At 42.1% G+C, this 13980-nt stretch overlaps 1 protein-coding gene across 6 annotated transcripts in view; it reads right to left on the reverse strand.

Moving 5' to 3' along the window:
* Positions 1-3415, reverse strand: part of LOC127001619 (YTH domain-containing family protein 3-like) — a 33832-nt gene extending 30417 nt beyond the window's left edge. The window contains exon 1 of one of the 6 annotated variants that reach the window (XM_050866453.1): positions 2942-3411. In XM_050866453.1, coding sequence (XP_050722410.1) covers positions 2942-2993 — 52 coding nt within the window. In that variant the 5' untranslated portion in view covers positions 2994-3411. Of the gene's footprint in view, positions 1-2628; positions 2898-2941 lie in introns of those variants that run through there. The other 5 variants (XM_050866451.1, XM_050866456.1, XM_050866455.1 and 2 more) reach the window with 5 other exon arrangements.
* Positions 3416-13980: the final 10565 nt, after the last annotated feature.

Here is a 13980-nt window from a genome sequence, read left to right on the forward strand (position 1 = left end):
AATATAACAATTGTCTATGAAGCCAACAAATAAATCATAGTGGAAATGAAAGATGAAAACAAGAACTTAGCACATCATGTAGCCCCTCTGACAAAGAGCAAGTAATACAGAACACAAGGAGCACAGAAAAAGGAAAGCCAAACCTGTGGATTTAGCGGAAACATGAAAGCACAAGGTCTGTGTGGAAACTGCGAGAGGAAAGACAGTAAGGAGGAACACCTTCTAAACATGTAAGAGATGTCAGTGGAAACACAGCTAGCCTGAAGTAGCCACACAAAGACTTGACAAAATGTAAAGACTAAAGTTGCAAAACCTGGATAAGTAAGAATGAAATGGGAAGTAGTTAAGAGATGGAAATCTTTTAGGGGAGAGAGAAAAAAATAAAAAGTGCCATACCTGCCTAACCAAGAAAAAATAACATTATAAATTGAGAAAAAGGAGGAATAATAGTTTTACAAAAAGGATAAAACATTGAAATTAAGAACATAGAAGTCTTCAAGAGGCCAGTAGGCATATACAGGGCAGCTCCTGTAAACCTAATCCCCCTTAACCTCACTATCCATGAACTTATCTAACCTCTTCTTGAATGTATCTTTCATATTGGCACCCACAATATGACTGCTAAGCCTGTTTCATTCATCCAAGACTCTACTAGCAAACCAATTCTTGCCTTCATCTTTTACCACCAAAACCCATTGAACATCCCCCTAAATAAAGCCCTTCATCCCTTTATAAACTTCAATTAAGTCTCCTTGCAACCTTCATTTTTTTTGGAAATGCAGATTTAAATGTTTGTCCATCCTCATAGGGAAGTTTCTTACCACCTGAATAATTTTTGTCATCCTCCTTTGTGCAGATATTAGACAAGAAAAGATAATTCACACATGCAAGACACCTTACCCGCATGCTGACCACTCAGCCCCCACCTCCCCCCAGAACTGTCATAGTAATTTCTTTGGCCTAAATTTCTATTGGATATCATGAACATCAGATAACATAAAATACCGTTAAGTTACCAAGGTAAAGTTTAGCAAATTGGAACTTTGAGTGACCTTTATCAAATTAATACCAATGTTTATTATAATTTCATTTTTGTCAATAAAGATGCTGACGCAGTGGAAACATGTGCTTATTTAATATATTAGTATAGCTTATATATCATATGAAGCCTGATTTCGGTCATCATTGCATAAGCTTGCTGAAAGGATGGCAAGAAGATGGATTTGCCTGCGTCTTTTCTATGATGGCTTCAATTTGCAAGTTTCGACATGGTGGATGTCTTATTTTACTGTCATGCACTTTTAGTGTCACTACTACTCAAAAACTAGCCATTCTTCCTGTGGACCCTTGATGTACGCATTTTTATTAACAGATTTGGTTAAGATTCTTTTTAGTACTGTGCCAGTATTTCATTACCTACCTTATGAAACATCACTAGCTCTTCATATATCTTTTCAACAAACGTTCAACAATCATGGAAACGCTTTCAAAATCCAATTCAAGGACTATTTGTTGTTGAAAATAGGGGATAACATTCATGAAAGCGTAGCCTCCTCGGGCATCGGCCACGGCGGCGGTTCAAGAAATACCTCCTCGCAGAAATAAGTTGCATATACATATGACCTTTAGCAGGTCATAAAGTTCGGTTGGAGTAGTTTCAATATGATCCCCCACCCTAAACCCTTTGCAAGCTATTTTGCGGCTGCAGCGGCAGCACCGTCACCACGGCCGCCGCCAGAGGAGGCTACGCTTTCGTGAATATTATCCCTTATTTTCAACAATAAATAGTCCTTGAATTGGATTTTGAAAGTGTTTCCATGATGGTTGAACATCTGTAGAAAAGATATATGAAGAGCTAGTGATGTTTCATAAGGTAGGTAATGAAACACTGGCACGGTAGTATAACGAATCTTTACCACAGATTTATTTTTACAAATTGGTTTAGAAAGCTGATATGCCACATGGCAGAACAAGCTTTCAACCATCACATACTTCTCACCAGTTATTAAAGAGTATGTATGAGTCTTTTTTGTAATAAAATTGTGCTCTGCCTTAATGCTAGTTTAAGATAAGCAAAAGGGAGGCGTATACTGTGTGTTTCGGTGTTCCAGGCAGAGGAACAGATGACAGTGCTGCCTTCTACACACTCAGCTTTGAAAGTAACCCCTAACACCCAAATCATAATGATATACACCATCTACTCAAATCAGTTATACAAAAAAATAAGTCACATACACCTTATATGAAGATTAAATGTAATAGACATGATCTTAAACAAAGACAAGATACAAACGGATATGGAGACAAGTTTAAGTTGTGTATTCTACAACAAGGTATATACCTAAGAATAAATATATGATATCAACCATCACAAGACAGGATACTGTTTAGTGTCATATGAAGTGTCAGTCAGTGCACATTACGGTCACCTCAGATGACTGAACAACCCAACTGATGAATGACTAGTTCAATGCCTAATGTAGTACTTGGATGGACAGTAGGTAAATCACTTTAAGATGATGACATGCCACTACTGTCAACCCACTTGAAAAGCCAAGTTGTTACGATTGAGAGGAGCAAAACAGCACATAACCTTCTGCTGCTAGTGCACTGCGTACGTCGTCATACCACAACATGCTGGGAAGGCTCTGGGCATAAAAGAGAGGTGTCAGGGAGGTGAGAGATCTGGGGCAGGGGGTGAATGGCCTGCCGTCATTCTTCCCGGTCTCAGATAAACCATTACTCAGGAAACTTCATTTTCCCTATCCTTTACGCTACTCCCTCCAACACTATTCACCACGTCTGCTTGTTCTTCAGGGCATCACGGGATGCACTGGTTTGTATTGGTAAACACAAAACAAGCAGCTTGAACCTCGACAATCACCAGATCAGTAACTATCGAAGCTGACGGATTTTCACTGTATGAATCAAGTAAACCAACCTGAGGTTCCTTGTCCTTTCATTCGCTGCATATCAGAGTGTCCAGCGTACATATAATTCTTTGTTTGGAACGGTCACACAATGCAAATTTCTGTCTTTCAGCTCACAAGTTCCTCACTATTACTAATTCATGCGGCCATGTTAGTTAGAGGGCTCAATATCAGCGAATAGCCGCCGGGATGAGGGACGCGGCGCGCCCCGATAGGTGGCGCGGGCAGGCTCCGGCGGCCGCGAGGAGGATCCAGGCCCGCCGCGGGGGGACGCGATCCTCAAAACACGCCGCGGCGCCGAGGGCTGGAAGCACGGATGGCTGCGGCAGAGTGGAGTGGGAGTGAGGAGGAGGTCATTCACGAGATTCTCTTCCTAGGGGTGTGGAGTGACATGTATTCCCCAGCAGCTTTGGGTTATGGTCATGGCATGAAACAAAAACCTTCTCCAAACAAAGGGATACCTTTATTATAGCTTGCGTGTCATTCATAAGACTGTAAACTTTTTTCCCACTTTCATTTCCGACGTGTAATAATGTAGGAAAATATATCCTCAATATTTTGACATATTACACTCGCTGATATGGGTAGACCATTTAGACTAGGTTTGAGAGGGAGTTGAGTCAAACCAAAGGCCTTATCAAATTAAAACTCATATTTCCCTGCTGATCTCTGCCCCCCCCCCCCTTCCGAAGAAAAAAAAAAACGTACGCTTCAGTATATAGGATTTGAATAATTAAAGCATAAATGTATATGGAAGTCAATGTACATGTTCTTCCTTGAATGGTAATAGCTATATAGCATGGCTCTGTAGATATAGTATTGGAACTCCCAATTAATTCGTATCTCATTCGTTAATTATCATTATCACCATTATTTTGTACTTGGCTGCTTCATCCTGCTTCACAAATGTTCAAATTTCATCTCTCCACCTTAATTAATATATATCCTATTAGGCTAATTGTTGTCTGCTGCTCTGTCTCATAATTTATAACACCATGCCCATGCCCATTTCCTATTTTCAAGTCAGAGAGAGAGAGAGAGAGAGAGAGAGAGAGAGAGGAAAGAAAAACAAAGTAAATAGCATCCCTTTTGCCTGTTCTCTAATCTTTGATATGCTCTATCGCTTCCTGCCTTTCCATGTCCTATATATTTTAAATTATTTCCATGTCCTATATATTTTAAATTATTTTTTCTCTTCATTCGTCGTTGTATGCTTTGCTTTTTTTCTAATTATTTCTTCACCTTTATCTTCAGGGAGAGTGGCAGCTAGGTTAATTCATTGATATATTAATTTTCATGGGCTGGGTTGATTTGCACTGTATAGCTATAATTGTTTGACCTATTTTTTATGGATTTTCATAGGCTAATCAAGGCCTTTATTTTTTTAGCACTTGTCCCCTACCATTGTATCTTTTTAGTTTCTTGGTGCTACTTCCACATGTATCCTTAATTAGTTGTATAATCACACTCTGTACTGCCTGGGGGTTGGGATGGCATGCTCCTCCCTTCTCCTTTGTTGTTTTTACTTGCAACAATAAACTATCAATCAATCAATCAATCGTTCACGGTTAATTGATTTATCTTTTTTTTTCATATTCATTTTCATCTTATTTTTATACCGGTAGAATCATTAGAATCTACTCGAGTTGCTTGAATCCTCTGATCTATATAGAGAAAACGACACAGTAGAGAAATAAAAAGGGGGACACTCGCGATCAAAACCATGCATGGGTAAAAGACTAAAAGCCTATATGCATGTAACCGGGTAATTAACTTATTTTTTCGATTTCCGGAGGGTACAAGAAAAGGTAACGTGAGTCGTATATTTTCAATCCCATTTTATAATAATGACTTATAAAATCTTCTAATTTGTTATTTCCTACTCGTTTTTTTTAATTCACTTATGTTTTATAGATAGTAGCTATACAGTGGTTGATGAAAATTGTTGCAGGGAATCAGGCTGTTTTTTATTGTTCATACTATTTCATGCAGTATTCTACTTTAAGGATTATTTACTCTATCTCTGTATTCATTCCCATCTAGTGCTTGGGCATTGTCGATCCTTCTCCGTCCCCACATTTTATTTTCTTATTGTCTTGAGGGAGGCCGGCATGTACCGCCCCCCCTCCCTTGGTGTGCATTCATCCTACCATTGTATCTTTTTAGTTTCATGGTGCTATACCTACACATGTACATTACTAGTTGTATAATTACACTCAGTCCTGCCTGGGGGTTGGGATGGCATGTTCCTCTCTTTTCCCTTGTTGTTTACCTGCAACAATAAACTATCAATCAATCAATCATTTTCGTTGGGGATATACCCCAAGGGAGGAAAAGGCGCGCGGTGCATGCCGCGCAACCACCCAGACGGCGGGTACTGTAGGGGTGGGCAGGTACCGGTACCAGTACCGGTACTAACGGTACCAGCTAAACGGTACGGTACCGGTACCAGGTTGCTCGGTACCGGTAACAGATTGCTCGGATTTATTTATTGGATTTATTGATAATTCTTCATGGCCGATTCTTTTTTTTTTAGGTTGCTAATAAATATTGTTATTGTTATTAAACTACCGGTACTAACGGTACCTGTTTTTTCGGTGCCAGTACTACCGGTACTCAAATTAACGGTACCTGCCCATCCCTAGCGGGTAATGAGATGCCCAATCCTACATGTGGAGGCCCAACGGGGCTGGGGTGACGGAGAGAGCCCACCTTTCCGCTCCCATGCAATGACACCGTTGAGGGCCAGCATTAATGTTTTACAGCAAGTTGTATTAGTGGTAATCGATCCATTACAGCAACAGCCCTCAAAAAGAAGCACTCAGACTTACTTAAAAGTCTCTTGCATCATAGGGGGATTTTGCACACTATCGGAACACTTTCAAGGGGTAATGGGCCCGAGTCCGAGAGTCCGAATCGGTAGGCGACTCGGCGCACTGGGGGATCGGCGCACACGGTCATGCGCAGTGCGCACAGAGACATACGCCACAGCGGCCGCACGTGGTGCAGAGGTACTCACAGTACCCTTCCTTCCTGTTCAAGTGAGGAACGGGCGACTTGTGTGTATACAAAACCAGCGTCGTGTTGGAACAGGTGGCTTGGAAGGCGCCAGATCTGGGACAACTTGCCAAGTGCCCTGCCAGTGTACAGCTGTAAACAAAACCACAAGCAGCAAGCACCCCATCCAAACTTGGGTGTGTTGTACATGAAATACATCACGACACATAGCTTTAGCATCGTATAACACTTGTGGTAAGTCATTTCAGATTGGTTTACCTAACCTAGCTTGAGTATGCCACCGTTTCCTCTCCAGACGCTGTCCTCCAAACTTTAAAAAATCCCTCCTCTGGAGGTTCTTTGGGCTTTACTATGCATGGTGGACGGGATGCTCAGGCAAGATTTTTTTTTTCGGTGTCTGATGTAATTTTTCACTCCTGCAGGGCCAGGGCACAACGGGCACGTGCCCAGGGCCCCGCGCTCTTATGGGCCCCGCACTCATCTAACAAGCTATATACTCGTACAGGGCCGTAGTACGCCGTACCCAGGGGGGGAAGGGGCCGGGGGTGTCGGACGACCCCCCCCCCCCATCTGCTAAAATGTCCACTTTCTGAGAGAGTCAAACGAAAACTGGTACCTTTCTGTTGCATTTATGGAGAACTCAGGATTTTCTTTATTTATTTTCAGTATTTAAGTTACGGAATCGTATATTGAATATTATAGAGCAAGACTTAAAGGCCTAGGAAAAAATCTTTGTGACCTCATTCCTCACATGCAAGTAGAAAGTGAATTTTAGTGCAGGCCACTATCATCATTCGGCACTTCGAAGAGGAAATAAGGGAAGACTTCCTTGCCTTTGTGCACACCCATGACCTCACAGTGTATATTGGCGCATACTCTCGAGCCGAGATGAACTCTCAGAGAAAAGATGTCGATCTGATGTCAGCCTATGCCACGATTCGTGGCATCGAGACCATTTTTGCCAAGCGGAGAATCATTTCCACGACGTGTTCATGAAAGCGGAAGAGCTTTTGGTCGAGGTGGGGTCATCGCATGATACCATCCCTGTGCCACGACTCTGTGGACGACAGACCCAGCGATCAAATGTTCCGTGCGAGAATGCTGAGGAGTACCTACTACCGCCGGGCGGTGTACATTCCGTTCGTGGACCACGTCTTGGCTGAGTTGAAGAGTCGGTTCGGCGGCGACACAGTGCCTGTCGCACTTCAGCTCAAGCAACTCCTCAAAGGCCACGAAACGGATGTTGCGGCTGTGCTTCAAGCGGCGAAGCTCTACGAGCTCGACATCGAATCCCTGACACTCGTGTTAAGGCGCTGGGCACTATCTGTTCCGGTCTTCCAAACTATCAAAGAAGCCCAGGCACACGCCAGCACCAGCATGTTCCCCAATCTCGCCATTCTCTTGAAAACTCTGTTGACGCTTCCATTTTCCAACGCGGAAGCCGAGAGGTCTTTCTCAGCATTGAAAAGGCTGCAAACCTATCTGAGGAATACCGTCGGCCAAGAGCGCCTGAACGGACTTGCCCTCCCCTGTGTCCACTATGATATCCTCATTTCAGTCGAGAGTTCGGCAAATTCGGCGAAAAAAAACGCCGACTACTCTTTGGTTAGTGAGGCACTTGTTGAATACTTGGGAATTTGTAAATATATTTCTTTAAATCAGCCAATCTTTGCAAATGAGTTACCTCAATCACATGTTAAAGAAGCCCTATAAGAATTCCATTTTATCTTCAGCTGTGTCTAATTTTACATATTAACTTTTTTTGTAAAAGTTAGGTTTGTAATTTATATATGACCTGTATTATGATCACCCTTGCTGCTTACATATCAAAATAAACGTTTAATTTTCTTCGAATGATCGTATGGTGATGATTTCTACCTGTTCAGATCTGCCTTAATTTTCACTGGTCGGATGCTTAAATATTAATTGCACTTCATATATATATATATATATATATATATATATATATATATATATATATATATATATATATATATATATATATATTCATATATACAAGAAAAAATCATTTGTTACATATGCGTTGATTGCTCGGGAGCTGCGGATTTTAAGCAAAGAACCGCCATCACTATTCATGGGTCTTCACTGTTTTGAGGCTGTCGCTAACTTATGAAGTTTTACCATCGGGCCCCCCCCAAATTGATTTTCTGGATCCGCCCCTGTCTGGCAGCAAAATGGCGTCCGCTGGCGAGCTACAGCTGCCTAACACCCGCGCGCCCTCTGCCGCCAGTAAAGAACACTGCCAAGTGCCAACGTACACAACATGTCGTTTCCCGCCATAACCCGATCGCCTCTCCTCGTCTCGTGGTGACTGCGATTATTCGATGTTTTCTGCCCCATCTGTGCACCACCACCATGCTGCACGCAGCGTCATCGAAGCCTAAACCCAGGAAGAACCCGATGATGACCATAGCACAGGTGGAAGTGATTAAGAAGGTGGACAGTGGAAGAAAAGAGGGTAAAGATTCGTATTAGGTCCGTGCCAGTATCTCATAATCTACCTTATGAAACATCACTATCTCTTCATATATCTTTTCTACAAACCTTCAACAGTCATGGAAACGCTTTGAAAATCCAATTCAAGGACTTTTTTTTTATTTTTTTTACTCGCAAATATGGGATAATGTTTACGAAAGCGCGTCGCCTCCTTTGCTGGCCGCGGCGACGCTGCAGCCGCCGCAGCCGCAAAATAGCTCGCAGAGGGCTTAGGGTCGGGGAGTATATTTAAACTACTCCAACCGAACTTTACGACCTACTAACGGGGGGGCTGCGCCCCCCTCGAACCCCCCCCTCATGTATATGTGACTTATTTCAGCGAGGAGGTATTTCTCGCAACACCCGCTGCAGCGTCGCCGCGGCCAGCAGAGGAGGCGACGCGCTTTCGTAAACATTATCCCATATTTTCAAGAGTAAAAAAAAGTCCATGAATTGGATTTTCAAAGCGTTTCCATGACTGTTGAAGGTTTATAGAAAAGATATATGAAGAGATACTGATGTTTCATAAGGTAGGTAATGAGATACTGGCACGGACCTAAAACGAATCTTAACCGAAGGTAAAGATTCGTATTACAATTGGATTTTCAAAGCGTTTCCATGACTGTTGAAGGTTTGTAGAAAAGATATATGAAGAGATACTGATGTTTCATAAGGTAGGTAATGAGATACTGGCACGGACCTAAAACGAATCTTAACCGAAAAGAGCAAGGGATTGGCTGTGAGTATGACGTGTTTCCTGCCAGCAGACTATTTTATTTATTTTTTGCTGGTAGGGGGGTTTTGGGCCGTGACCGCCCATATGTATTTTTTCCCCATAGGTTATTAAGTTCGCCATTTGCGCATTCGCCATTTGCGCACCTTCAGACTACCCATATGTGCGCAAATGGTGAGGTTTGTCTGTATGATGTTTTTGTTTCGTATTGTTATTGTGAATATTTTCAAACATTATTTGTGTCTTTTACCCGCACTCGCACTCCTGCACCCCCCAACAACCGTCTCCTCACACCCACCCATTCAGGACCTCACACCTAGCCCGCGGCCCGTTTTGTACAGAAATTGCCGGTGTAAAATTGCTGTGTGTGACCGTCAGCACCTCAAGTAGCTGTCTTCCAACTTCTCTCTGACCCCACTACCACCATCCTGGCCACCATCCAACACCCATCTCATTACCACCCATCCCTTACGTGGACCCCTCCTTACCAAAATTGCCGGTTCTGGACGTCAGTATACTAACTATACCTCACCCACAATTAATACCATCAAACCACTCTCCAACCACCAACCACTTCAATTTGCACATCACGATCTCCAAAACCACCTCCAACAGTGGCTCGAGTGCCATTAAAATAACCTCCAATGGCTCGGCAAGGACTACTGAATCATTGACAAAAACAAGATCAGTGGCAATGGTGTTGCCAGTAGATGCTCTACAGTCTACAATGACTTGGGTCCACAACTCTGCCTAATGCCTAGTGCCCTAGTCAATACAAGAGTTGAAAAGGGAAGGGGCAATGACACAAATTAACCGTGGTTCACAACCATGTTCACAGGAAAAGAAGATGGGGATGTTTCCCCCTCCACACTTCATAGCAAATTCTGTCCCAGAATACAGGCCAGTCAGCAACAATCTTTGCAAAAATCTCAGAGTTGCAGGAGAGCCCAGAGTGTTCTATGATGCACTGAATCAAACACCCTCTATAAGGTTGATATGTAGGATGCAAGCATCAAATCCAATTCCTTCTTAAGATCAACAGAGGCTGGAAGCATCCCCTGTCCAAACTCACAGGTCCATCAGAATACAAAGCACTAGACCAGTAGTTGACTTCACAGGAATTACCTGGTCTACTCAGGTCTCTGCAACTTCAGCAGTTTCACTCATATGCTGATGACTCGATATATACTCTGCTGTAGCCTACATAAAATCTTTTAACAGAAGACCCTCCCTTCAGGAATTACAAGACTCTAGACTGGTTGCTGCAGAATGCTTAACCTCAGACCTTCAGTGCCTCAAAAACTCAATTTCTCCACCTGTCAACTCAACACAATCTTTCAAACACCTATCCCTATCCTTCGACAACACACAGCTGTCTCCTTCTACTATAAGAAAGCTAAATCAGCCTCCTAAAGGTTGGGCATTCTGAATCATCTCCGCCAGTTCTTTCCCCCTCACAGATGCTGTCCATATCTGGGGGCATTGTCTGCAGTCATATGGAGTATGCATCTCGTGTGGGGGCTGTACACACACACACAGCTCTGTTAGACACAGTGGAGTCAAAAGCTCTCTGTCTCATCAACTTCCCTCCTCTCACTATCAGTCTTCTATACCTCTTGAATTCTTCTGCAGTGTTGCATAGAGCTCTTTCTATTTTCTTGATATTTTCATTGACTGCTCTTCTGAACTTGCCAACTGCATGCATGCCTCCCCCCCTCCCGCAGCCCCGACCGACTTTCTACTCTTGCTTATCCCTATTCTATCCATATTCCTAATGCAAGAGTTGTTAACCAGCAATTTTATTCTTTTATCCCTTCTGCTGGCAAACTCTGGAACAGCCTTCCTTTGTCTGTATTTCCCCCTGCCTATGACTTGAACTCTTTTAAGAAGAGAGTATCAAGTCAAATCTTCTCTCGAAGCTGACCTCTCCTCTGACCTCTTATTCTATTTACTTTTATCAGAGCAGTTTCTAGCAGACTTTGTTTTTTGCCCTTGAGCTGACTCCCTTTCTGTAAAAAAAAAAGAAAAAAAAAGTTGGTTGTGAATCTTCATGAACAGATGGGCAATTAAGCTTATTGACACACTGAGCAACATGATACTAAAGTAGTTAGGGAAGTGGTGGCTGAGTGGTCAGCATGGGGGCATAGTGTCCTGAAAGACCCACGTGTACTGCTACAAGCTGACCATCAGGCCCCACCTGGAAGAAGCCTTGGGCCGACCATCAGGCCCCACCGGGAAGATGCCTACCAGCGCAATAGGCAACAACGTAAAAAAAAAAAAAAAAAAAAAAAAATGCTGTGATGTCCACTTATCACTCTGGACTCAAGTGAAACTCTCAAGAGGATCAAGTGGAGCCCCATGGAACAGCATAAGCCAAGCAAGAATGGCACCATTTTAAATATTTTCCCATGCCTCTGCTGCTGAGCTGGGGCCAACAAAGAGTCCCCACCAAGAAACCCTATTAGTGCTATAGGATGGGGAATTAAAATTTTGTTGTTCCCTTTTCCTTATAAAGATTGGGGTGATGAGCCCTTTCTTTCAGTCAGAAGGGATGGTACATGCCCAATTTCCATACAGCAGTCAAGACTGCATGCATCATGAGCTAAGGGCTTAGGACCTTACCATGTGGGAAAAAAATAAAAAAATAAAAAAACTTACATTATTTGGAAAGACATAGACTGTGAGGGGATTGAATTGAGGGTTTTAAAGGAGTTAAAAGGAAATTAAAAAGGGTGGTTTAGATGAAGTACTGTGAGAGAATGCAGGTCTAGACCCACACCCTACCGCCCTCGGACCCTGGAACACCGTATTACCCGCCTTCACTCGACCACTTAGTACACACACAATAGGAGTTGTATTGCGTTGAGGGAGTTTATATTATAGTCTAGCTTGTGTAAATAGAGCTCGGGGCACCCGTTTTCATTACAACCTAGCCATGGCCAAGCAGCCAAAACGGACTCTTGGAATGCAAATGGCCGTTCCTGCCAAAATTCTCTCCTCTACAACTTGCTCTCTCTCCTTAACCACGGCATGTAGAGACTTCTGGATGGCATCATGATCATTAGAAAGAAGAAGACTTAATAGTGAGTACAAAGTCCTTTTCATTTGCTCATCCATTGTAGGTTAAGAGTAAGGAGTGTGTAAATACATGAAAGTCAATTTGGATTCAGACAAGGTAAATCTTGTCACAAATCTAATATGTTTTTACTTGAGTAATATATATATATATATATATATATATATATATATATATATATATATATATATATATATATATATATATATATATATATATATATATATAGTGAAGGAGAGAGACAGATGGGTGGACTATATTTTTGGACCTAAAAAGGCATTTGATAAAGTTCCACATAAGAGACTGCTGTGGAAATTAGAAAATGAGGAGGATTGGGGATAAAAATGACAGAATGGATGAAAAATTACCTAGCAAACAGAGAAATGAGAACTGTGTTGAAAGAGGAGATATCAAAATGGAAAATGGTCACAAGTGGAGTTCCACAGGGATCAGTGTTAGCGGCTATAATGTTTTTAATATATATAAATGATATGGCAGAAAAAGTAAAGTTACATGAGTATATTTGCGGATGATGCCAAGCTGCTTAGAAAAATAAGAGATGAGGATGATTGTAACAAACTGCAGGAAGATACATAAATGGAGTAAAAAATGGGAAATGGAGTCCAATGAAAAGAAGTATCACACAATGAAAATGGGCAAGAGTAAAAATAGACCAAGTTGAGTGTATAAGATGGGAGGGACAATCATCAACACAGTGAAGGAAGAAAAAGACTTAGGAATTATAAAACAAGATACACTGACACCTGAGAAGCACATAAGCAAGATATTTGGAGAAACATACAGTCTGCTGCAAAATATTACAGTGGCGTTTCACTACTTGGATGGGGACATGATGAAGAAAATAGTAACAACATTGATTAGACCAAGGCTAGAGTATGTGGCAGTTGTCTGGTCACCACACAAAATGCACATATGGAGGGACTGCTGTAATACACTTAAGATTATACAAAGGGCATATAAATTAGTTCTTCACCTTCTCTAAGGGTGACCTGAAAACACACATACACACACACACACAGTGGAGCAGGAAGTGGGAAATGGAATTTAATACCAAAAAGTGCAGTGTTATTGAATTTGGAAAGAGTGGAATGAGAGTAGAGGGACATTATAAGTTGGGTAAGGATAGATAAGTTAGACAAGAAGAAAGAAGAAAAAGACCTTGGAGTGATGATCACAGAAAACTTGTCTCCAGAAAGACATGTGAATAAAATATCAGCTGAGACATACAACCTGCTGAGGAACATCAGAGCAGCGTTCACATACCTTGATGAGGACATGGTAAGGAAATTAATTGTGACCTTGATACGCCCTAGACTAGAATATGCATCAGTGGCTTGGTTGCCATCACTTAAGAAACACGTTAGAAAACTGGAGAGGATACAGAGAGCGGCAACAAAAATGGCACCTAGTCTGAGCGACCTGCCTTATGAAGAAAGATTGCTGAGGCTGAACCTCCCTACATTGGAAATTAGAAGAGAAAGAGGAGATTTAATAGCGGTGTATAGGGTGATGAATGGTCTAGAGAAATTGGATAGAGATGACCGTTTGATAAGAGAAGAGAGAAACTTAAGAGGAAATGGAAAACTGTTGAGTAAAGGAATATGTAGAAGAGACATCAAGAACAGCTTCCTGCAGAGATGTGTGGGGATCTGGAATGGGCTGGAGAGGGAAGTGGTACAGACTAAGTCAATAAGCGCATTTAAGGC

The sequence above is a fragment of the Eriocheir sinensis genome, chromosome 21, assembly GCF_024679095.1.
Source record: "Eriocheir sinensis breed Jianghai 21 chromosome 21, ASM2467909v1, whole genome shotgun sequence".
In the NCBI taxonomy this organism is placed as follows: domain Eukaryota; kingdom Metazoa; phylum Arthropoda; class Malacostraca; order Decapoda; family Varunidae; genus Eriocheir; species Eriocheir sinensis.